This window comes from Sinocyclocheilus anshuiensis, unplaced genomic scaffold, assembly GCF_001515605.1.
Source record: "Sinocyclocheilus anshuiensis isolate Anshui unplaced genomic scaffold, SAMN03320099.WGS_v1.1 scaffold363, whole genome shotgun sequence".
Classification (NCBI taxonomy): Eukaryota; Metazoa; Chordata; class Actinopteri; order Cypriniformes; family Cyprinidae; genus Sinocyclocheilus; species Sinocyclocheilus anshuiensis.
The window spans coordinates 733,482-744,101 of NW_015552568.1; the positions used below are offsets into that span (position 1 = coordinate 733,482).

General features: G+C 37.0%; 1 protein-coding gene across 1 annotated transcript in view; it reads left to right on the plus strand.

Annotated features, from left to right (window-relative positions):
* The window catches only part of LOC107665006 (mediator of RNA polymerase II transcription subunit 27-like), a 72,700-nt gene that overhangs the window by 30,711 nt on the left and 31,369 nt on the right, over positions 1-10,620 (plus strand). Inside the window, exon 4 of the mRNA XM_016455728.1 lies at positions 9,145-9,238. Within this exon, the coding sequence (XP_016311214.1) occupies positions 9,145-9,238 (94 nt within the window). The remainder of the gene's footprint in view (positions 1-9,144; positions 9,239-10,620) is intronic.

A 10,620-nucleotide genomic window follows, 5' to 3' on the forward strand; every position in this document is an offset into this window, starting at 1 on the left:
ATTTGATTTTTGACTCTTTTCTTAAAAATGGTTTGAAATTTGAAAGGCTGAAATTTAAAATTTTATTTCATTTATTTTTTTATGTTTTTTTGTGAAAAACTGTATCTGAACTGTAAATCATGCTTTTTACAGTCATTTTAAAACATTGCCCCACCCCACTCATATGGCATTAATTTTATCTGTGCAGGTCTTAAAAAGTTTTAAATTTGAGCTTAAAAATCCTGCAGAAACACTGTGTGCTATAAAATAAACACGATGACATAGACAAGAAAAACTATTCAAAATAAATAATACAAAGGTGTACGAAACTTATATTTTTGTGCAAAAGATAAAAATATTCCAGTTTTGGAGGCCATAATGTCAGCCATCAAACACTGAACTGGACTAGATCCAAAAAGCAACAATCTGAACACAAAGAGGTCTGAGACACCGTTATTGCTTAAGTGGACCAAAAAAGGATCTGAGTCCTCTTTCAGGAACTGCGATAGTGTGAACACAAAGAAAACTGGGTCCTTTTTCACTTGGTCCACCTCTTGGTCCACTTAAAAGGGTCTGGATTCAGTTCTTTTAAAGAGGACTCAAGTGTGAAAACACCCTAAGGCAGATGTAAAAGATTAAAAGCTATTATTTAGTTGCAGATCCCTTGCATGCAATCAGAGCAGTGAGTCTGCGACTCATAGATATCACCAGACTCTTAGGTGTTTTCACATATAGTTCGTTTTAAAAGAACCAACCCCAGTTCACTTAAAGTGAACCAGAAAGGGAACCAGCCGAAAGTGACCTCAGTCCTTTTGGTGTTCACAATCTAGTGGACTCAAAAGAGAACCCAGTTCTTTTTTTGGTCCTCTTCAGCAATGAAGAGATCTCAGACCCTTTCTTGTTCACACCACAACTTTATAAGAACTCAGACCCCACCTTTCTGTGCAGCAGTGGATTTTGGGTATTCAAGATGGCGTCTTCACATGTTGTCATCACATGGATGTGGCACATTTTGAAGCAAATGACAAACAGAGAAAGAGTCAGACAAAGCAGAACTAAAGGAAAGCATCTGAAAATTGTAGCGCGGTTCTGTTATATCCCCTTTCATTCATTTTTTGGGCAAACAAAAGAAACACTTTTATGTTTTTATGGGTTGAGGAGAGTTGGTGTTTAATGTAATCATCTTTCCAAATTTCAATAAGTGCACAACTCTCCTCCTGGGACCACACAACCCCACGACCTGCCATGGTGAAAAGTTTTTTCTGTTGTTACAGCAGTGACGTAACATGGCTGCAGGTATGGCAAGCCTCCAGGTACACATGTCGAAACGAAACGCAAAGCGGACCGGGATCTCATTGCTTTCGCATATCACGAAGATATCGAACCACAAACGGACCATACTCAGACCACCTCCGGAGGTGGTCTAAGTACGGTTCGCTTTTGGTTCCTTTTAGGGGGGTCTGAGATCACATGGTTTGTTCACATATACACGCTGAACTGCTCCGAGAGCGTTTGAAAGAACTAGGTGTGAAAACACCCTTAAAGTGAACCAGAAAGGGAACCAGCATTTACTTTTTCTTACATTGGCGAGCCACCCAGCGCAGGAGTTTCCAAAAAGCAGGAAAAAAGGTAAGAAAAGCGGTTTCTTACTTTTTGCTGGATTTGTCAGGGAAACCCCTTCATTAAAAAAATCTAGAAAAGAAATTGTAAGGATAGAAGATAAGTTTATTCAGTATTAGCAGGAGGAGTTATTAAGCCTATTCGGTACAATTCTGTTTAAAATTCTAACGGAACTGAATTAACCCGACGTAGTGTGGTGGCAGAGCTGTATTGGAATCGTTGTTTCTAAAGTAACTGAAGCAAAGTGCTTAAGTTTAAAGTTTCTAAAGTAACTGAAACTTGTTGTTGGTCTCTTATAATTCTGTTAAGATTCTTAAGTAATTGAATCAACCCGATGCAGTGTGGTGGCAGAGTTGTATTAGATCTGTTGTGTCTGAAGTTTTAAGTTTCTAACGTAGTTGAAACTGACTATGAAGATGTTATAATTCTGATTGAATTCTAAAGTAACTGAATTGATCCGACGTAGTGTGATCACAGAATTATTTCATGATAGTTGTGTTATAGTATAGTGAGTCCGACGTACCGCGACTCTTAAGTTTAAAGCAGTAACCCGAAGCAGTGTGGTTTTTGCCCGACGTATTGTGGCACTGTTTTAATCTGATAAATATTATTTTGAGCCCGAGGAACTGTGGCTAGAAAAAGACTGTTTGAAAAAAATATAACATAAAACCCGAAGTAGTGTGGTTTTGTACGACGTAGGCTACTGTGACAGTGTTACATTTTTAACAGTTTAGTGTAGAAAAGTTTAGAGACCCAACGTAGTGTGGCTATCTTGTTCATAGACTAACAGCTATCTTAAAGAAATTAGATAACGTGTAGTCACTGAAAAAAATAAAAAATAAATAAATAAAAAATTTTTAATTACCATACGTAGTTCAATAAAATTTTGCTAATGGAAGAAATTATTGTTACATACATCGCTAAACACGGCACTCAAGGAATGTTTGATGGAATAGGGGAGTTTCTGCCTTTAGTCTCCTCTTCAGCTGGTTAAATTCATGTTCAATCGGATTTAAATCTGGAGGTTGACTTGGGCAATCTAAGACTTTACATGTTTTGATCTGATAAACTCCTTCACTGAACTGGCAGGGTGTTTTGGGTCATTGTCCTGATGCAATGTGAAGCGCTTTCTGATGAATCTGGTGGCATTTTCTTGAATATTGGTAGCCAAGATGGTTTTGTACCCTTCCAAATTCATTCTGCTACTGTCATCATACATTAAGTCATCATTAAAATTGAGAAGGTCTGTTCCAGAGACAGCCATGCATGTCCATGCCATGACACCACCTCCACCATACATTACAGATGAGGCTGTATGCTTGGGCTCATTTGCAGTTCCCTTTTTCTCCACACTTTTGCTTTCCCATCACTTAGATAAAGGTTAATCTTTGTCTCATCTGGCCATAAAACTCTGTTCCAAAACTCTACTGGCTTTTGCCAACTCTAATCTTGCCTTTCTGTTTTTGGTGCTGGTCAGAGGTTTGCATCTTGCTGTGTAGCCTCTGTAATTCTATGTCAAAGTCTTATTGTTTTTCTCAGCAGATCAGGTCATTGTTGGCTGCTGATGTCACCAGTGGTTTCCAAACTCTTGATTTCTCCATGCCCTTTGTTTTCGCTATAGCTCTAATTGACTTCCTCTTTTCTTTTAGCATCCAAATTGCTTGCTTTTCTCTCAAAGTCAGCTCCCTCGTCTTCATCCTGGTTTGTGTGTCGTCATCCCATCACCTTATCCCATCTGCGAAACATGGTGGTGGTAGTATCATGGTTTGGGCCTGTTTTGCTGCATCTGGTCCAGGATGGCTTGCCATCATTGATGGAACAATGAATTCTGAATTATACCAGCAAATTCTGAAGGAAAATGTCAGGACATCTGTCCAAGAACTGAATCTCAAGAGAAAGTGGGTCATGCCGTTTATAATTTTGTTCAGTGTATATATATTCATTCATATATTTTTTCTGTTATTTTTATTGTTTGATGCATGGATGGATGGATGGATAGCGCTGACTAACTAACATTCAGAAAGCCACCTATTGAAATTATATTTATGTATTTAATCATATTAATTAAGTTCTCACATTCAAATTTCAATTTAACTGGATTGATCAATTAAATAAAGGAGACATGGTGAAAGTGGCAACATCCACTCAAACTAAAGTAGTGAATTTTTTTTAACTCACTAGTTTGTGATATTGTTATAAACAAACTATTATTATTTGAACTCGTAACATTTCATAGGGGGTTTTTTTTCTTTATTTTAGCATGTATTTTAAACCGTTATTTTGGGCTATGTTATAGCACATCATGAAGTGCATCCAGACTGTTTCATGTTCAATCTCCAGACTGAAGGGAGCGCTGGTCAAGAAGTGTCTCTTTCCTGTGCTGCATTGCAGCAAAGCTTAGAGAGCAGAGTGTTATGAAAATTTTAGTCATAGCTGATCCCTGATTAAAGGAAAGAGAGGAAGACAGCACTCGTTTATCAGTATTCATCTCACCCTCACATGCAGTCACAAGAAAGGGCTATTTGATCACTTTGTATCATCCATCACACTGAGAGAGCAATGTTACCCCATTACATCAAGATGAACAAAGTACACGCATCTCCTTTTTTGTGCTCCCCCGACACTGACTTCCTGCCATCCTCAGGGGTGTCTAAAGATGCCCTTTCTTGTGGCCGCATCAGTTTTTAAGCAGTTGGCATGTAATCCACTGAAAATGTTTCATCATCTGGATGATAATCTGTTGCATTAACATTCAAATCACACTACACTAGATCCTTAAACTGTGCTGCAGAACCTACATGTCCATGGAGCATTCATTAACTTTGCATTTAGATTATAAGGTTGGTAGAAAAAAGAAAACCAACGTTTGCGTCTTCCTACAGAATCTCATGGTGTAATCATTCATACCCTCAAACAGCTCTCGCTAGTATTTTCAGATCAAAAAAAGCCCAACACTAGAGGATTTTTGTACAGTAAATGTTATTTCAGTGTAAAATTGGGAACATTAAAGGGATAGTTCACCCCCAAATTCTGTCATCATTTATGCATTGGCATTTAAAAAAAAAAAAAAAATTCCGAAATTTGTCCACCACCACAGAATACAGAATATATGTTTTGCCAGTGACTGATTTATTTGCATTTATTGATTTAGTAATTTATTTTAATGTATTTAAGTTTTATTTATTTATTTGTTTATTTATTTAGTGATAGAAAATGCAGATTTTTAAAATTATTATTAGAATTATTCATTTATTTATTTATTGAGTGATCTTAAAGTGCTTTTTCTTTCATCAGTGTTGTTATAATATCATTTTCCTGTGGCTCGACAGAGATTTTAGATGCATGACATTTACAGTTCAGGTGATTGGTTAAAAAAGTTCTGTGGTCCAAGATGAGCAAAGATAGCAGATCACTATTTTTCCTGAAGGCTGGCTTGACTGTCATTTGAATACTTTTAATTGAGTTGCTAGTAGCTTCCTCAACAGCGCCTGAGACATTACACCTGGTCAAGTAAGTAAATTGTCCTCTGAATGGTGAGTTTCTACTGAATATTTTAATCTGAAATGAAGCCATCACTGGCAAAATGGCCCATGGTGCCTTGCTGATTGACAGTGTTACAGCACACTCAAGGTCAGAGGATACAGCCACATCCTCTTCCATTGGATTTCTTGACCTTTCTTGGTCTCATCCTGTACAGTGCAGTGGTATAACAGGGCAGATGGGTAGTAGACAATTAAAAACCTGTTCAGAGAGGCGGCCTGGGGCAGGGCTAGAGGGAGGGACTTTAACAAGGACCTTTAAACACTGTGGTTTCAAGGCAGCCAAGCACCAAATGGGAGTAAATATTGGCTTTGGTGAGTCGATAAATTGCCAGTTTGGCAGGAACTATGAGGAACTAAAACATTGCATAGTTTAGGTTGAATTTTTAGGTCAATATTTTACTGTTAGAATTTTATCTAGAATACCACATGATTTGTTTTCTATGTGGTCTCTTATGTGAAATATTGGTCACATTAAGCCACCAAAATGAAATATGTGGAACAAAAATCACAATACGTTTTGATGATTGTTTTTTGACAGTTGTTTCACTGTGACACAGAGACTGCTGTTTGTCACAAATATGGCAGTTTTGCAAAGAAAATGGCTTAATTATTCTTTTATCATACAAAAATATGTATATATATTTTTTTTTATAAAAAGAAATTAAAATACAATTTTCTGGCTGGTAATAAATATTTCTGACTAATATATTTAGTCATTTTTCACCATAGGGAGATGTAATTTTGGATCCTGCAGACAGTGCTTTTGACTGATTTTACACACTCTTGACCATATCCTGGACCACAAAATCTATGCAGGCAGGTATTGACTTTACAGAGCGAAGACACAGTGATTCAATGAGTGTACAGTTGTTGATGTGCCAGTAATGTTCGATATGTTAATCTAAGCCTCGCTGTGCCTAAAATCCATTATGAGACTCATGCTCTGCTTGGCTTGAGAAAACAATCAGAGCCACAGAAGAAGAAAAACCTTTTCTGTGAGTCCAGCAATGATGAGTTAGTTTGCATGGAGATTAGGTGGGTTTCACTCCAGAGATTATGAGTTATGAAGCATGGATATATTAAAACATGTCTCGTCTTGTAACATGCCGACACCCCTCTGTGGTGCCAATGGAGATGTAATTGCTAACCCTATTTGGTTACATCCCAGACATTCTATTGCCAATAAACCACCTATGCCAGGAATAAAATAATTGCTTGGCTGCAGTGTCTGTGATTGGCTGGAGGAGCAGGTTTTGGTTCATGTGAAGTTAGCATGCAATATCGCATACTTTCCTTATGACATCCTGTTTGACAAGTGAATTTAAATCATTTCATTTAAAGCTTGTTTTAATGAGTTTTGTGATGTTTGCATGTCAATTGTCTTCAGCTACATGCTCAAGTAATAATTGTGCAAGTACTTTTTAGTCACTTCTACTATTGTTCATAACACCGTTTTCAACTAAAAACTGAATACTTTTTATGCAGTTTTATATTTGTTTATGTATTGGATGTTCTTTTACACCACAACAGCATTTTGGGTCCTGAAAATGCAAACTTTTGAAGACTGGTTTCAAAGTGCACATTTTTGAAAACGACACCATTACCGTCTCTGTGTAAACTAGAAAATTTGTGAAAACGATGACGATATGCGCATTAGTATTAAGTGTTTCCATAGCGTTTCTTTACAAACTGACATCGCCATCTACTAGCCTGGCCTGGAGACACCGTTTTAAGTCGTATTCACAGATTTATATGAATGGGTATCGTTTTGACAACATTGTTGTCTGTATGTGAAAAATGGAAAGGATAAAGTTTTCCATTTTTAGTACATTATATATAAACTATCCCTTAAATACCCTTAAATTGATAGTTCACCCAAAAATGAAATTATTCCTCATGTCGTTCCAAACCAGTAAGACTTTAGTTAATCTTCAATACACATTTTAAGATGTTTTTAATGTAACCTGTGTTTTCTGCACCTCCATTGAAAGTTAAGGTAACTAAAACTTAGAAAATAATAAATCCATATGAATAAAGTGGTTTAATCCAAGCCTTGTGAAGAGATTTGATCAATTTATATGATGAACAGATTTAATTTGGGCTTTTATTCACGTACATTAAACACAGAAGCTCGTGTGCACTATGTGCATGATGCACAAAAGGCAATGAGGTATGTTCTAAGCATGACGTGTTGAGCATTGTTTAGATGTAAATTAAAACCCAAATGACTTCTATTCATCATACAAATTAGTTGTATTTTTTCTCAAGACATGGATTAAACCACTTTATTTTACGATGCCTTTATAACTGTTTTGGATCTTTCAAGTTTTGGTTACCTGGACTTTCAGTGGAGCAACATAAACCTCCTAGATTTCATTATAAATATCTTAATTTGTGTTTCGAAGATAAAGTAAAGTGAGCGAACAACACGAGGGAGAGTAAATGATGACTGAAGTTTAATTTTTGGGTGAAATGTCCATTTAAGGTTAGGGATTTGAACCCCTTTCTTAAGTATTAAGTTAAATGCATAACTTTTCCCACAGCATGTGCGTCAGACAAGGATGATACCTCAAGTCATTGGAATTGTTGTGAGGTGTGTTAATGGGTTTAAAAGAGATCACACCTCTTATTTTCACCTGGTGGACTAAAAAATGATCCAAAAAGTCCTATTAAGTTACATTGAAAGACCCCAGCCATATCTAGAAACCAGAATATCTTACAGACGGATTTGGGCTAGTGGGAAACCACCTAGCAACCATCCAGAACACCCTAGCAACTGCATAGAAATGCCGTAGCACTGTACCGGCAAGTTTTGCATGCACAAGCACTGCTCACGTTTTCTCCCGAAAAGTTAAAATCTAGTTTATTCTTGGTCTAATGATTCCCAAACTCCTTATACAGTATAAAGATTTTACTAAGCATATGTCAAGTCGGTGATAAACTCTAGCGATGTTCTCGCCTATTTAATATGCTGTTATTTAATTTAAGCTAGTAAATGAGCAACCTTAGTGCAGGCACGAGGGAAATTGCAAACAAACAGAGAGGTATGTTGAACAATTTCTCTTTGCTTTTGATCTCCCCTTCTGGGAAAGAAAATGCTGTTGCAGCAAAATCAGGGAGAACTTTCAACGTGATGAGGCAACTTAATCTTTGTCGATTCCTCCAGCTGCATTGCACTTTCAGACGCGTGTGTACGCAAGCACATGCGTGTCCCCGTTTGCACCTGTCCGTGGGTTACCTGGGTTCTCCACAACCAACGTTAAGAAATATTATCTCCATAGTTGGTCCAATAACTTTCAAATGACTTTTAAGCAAATCCCTCCACCAGCTGCCCACCATCGGTTCTTTAATGAATTATTTTCCTCGTCTGTGTGCAGGGCCAGTCCCTCAAGTCTATTGATAGCTGATGGCAACGGAGATTTTCATTAAACCCTTATTAGCATTGACCCCACAATACATGATGGGCGACTCTTCTTGGGTACTGTTCTGCTGACTCCAGGGATGGCTGAAGGCTTTTGGCACTCTCAGTCCAATTTATTGATGTCTAACGAGGCTGTTGAGCAACGCTGGCAGGGTTTTAAGTATTCATTTTCTTCTGAAGCACTGAAGGTTATGTCAGATGTGGAACAGTGGAGTCTCTTGTTGATGGTGGATGCAAATCGATGCCTTAATGCATTCAGTGTAGACCTTATACAGTATTTGTTGTTGCCTCTGATGTTTATTTCACTTTTTTTGGCATTTTGATTATTTACAGCTGTACTGAAAACAAGGAGGTGTGATTTGTGCCTACATCAGTGTTCTTAAATTATTATATTTATATAATTTATATAAATTATATATGTGTTGTATCAGAAGAAACAATTAGTTTGTTCAATACCAAGCCCTTAATGCAAAAAGCCATTGATTTGGTGTTGACTGACTGTGACCTGAGGACATGCTGCTGACTTGCACTTGAAGTGAAAAACAAAAATACTTAAAATATATATATTTTTTCTTGTTCCAGGTATGTTGATGATGTCATATCCAGAATTGGACGAATGTTTCCAGATATGTCAATTGAGCTTTTCCGGCCAAACGGGACATCCGCAGTTCTCTTGGTGAGATGCTTCAAGAGGTTTTTCTTTATATTCTGATGATTTGTGTCTTGTGATCTGCGTCAAATGACTTTGATGATTGATGATTAAAATGATTTTAATGTTTGTTTTAGATACATTTATGGGAGCACAATTTGATTGGCTTGTTATTAGCTCAGTAAGACAGAATAAAAAAAATAGGCAAATTTTTGTAGAAGAGTGAGACATGATAACCTGCGAAATAAGCACTTTTGTAGTTCTAAATGAAATTGATCTTATTCATTTTCTAGTAGTAGAGAGAAATCAAATTTAACAAAACAATATTTGCTTGTAGTAATGACTGCTTTACACAAGTATTTGTTGGTAAGCTGCATAAAATGCTACACGTTTCCATTTCCAGTGGCATTAATGGAGCAGGACAGCAAGAAATTGCAGCCATGTAGAAGCTTTTTCTGACTAATGGTGGCTAAGAGTTAATGGTGAAGGAGAGCTGGATGCCCTTGTGCTCGGGGAGCAATCTCTCTGTTGACTGCTCTGTCAGTCTCCTTGTGAGTTGTCCCTGAGAACATCCCAGAGGGGCCGGGATTGTTGACTCTTTGAGGAGTTCGCTCCACACTTTCAAAGTTTTGGAGGGTGCGTGACCATCTACTCCATATGAACTCATTCATACCTGAATGATTTACAGCAATCCTTTTAGCTGCATTAGGAAAAATTGTTGTGATTGTTGCATTTTCACACCAACAACAACTGGATGATTTTATTGTTTGTGTATGCTGATTATTAGTTGCATGTGGTGTTAAGGCAATTATGACTTTTGTGAGGCTGTGTGATGGTGCTAAAATTGCATATTGGGAATTAACAAATATTCCTGTGTTCCAGTCAGTATAATTTTTATTCCCTGTCTTCCCCATTCATTTACATGTGGTGGTGGTGTGTCAAATATGGAAGGTTGCTTGTTAGATTCCTTTTTCAGGATTGGCTGTCTTGGGGTCCCAGAGACCCTATGGCTGTTTGTGTTAAAAAATATATATATAATTATAATCTTGAAATTTAAATATAATTCTGTATACCGGATTATTGAAAAAGCAGATGTAAGATCTCATGGCAGACGTTTAAAGCATGCCAAGTTAAATTTTGTTTATTGTCAGTCCTTATAATCTTCGAAGCAGTCATTAAGTATTAACCTGATATTTAAATATGTTTTTCGAGCTTTTAAAGGAGCCTTTGGATCTCTCAGACTCCAAACAAAACATTGGGTTAATGCCAGGTTTGGATTGTTACATTCATGGCAACAATGCATATAGTAAAAGCAAGGAAAACAAATTCCAGCCACAAGTCAAGCTCATTCAAACTTGAGTCAAATTAATTTTGTATGAAATAATAAAAAATAATAATAATATTAAACT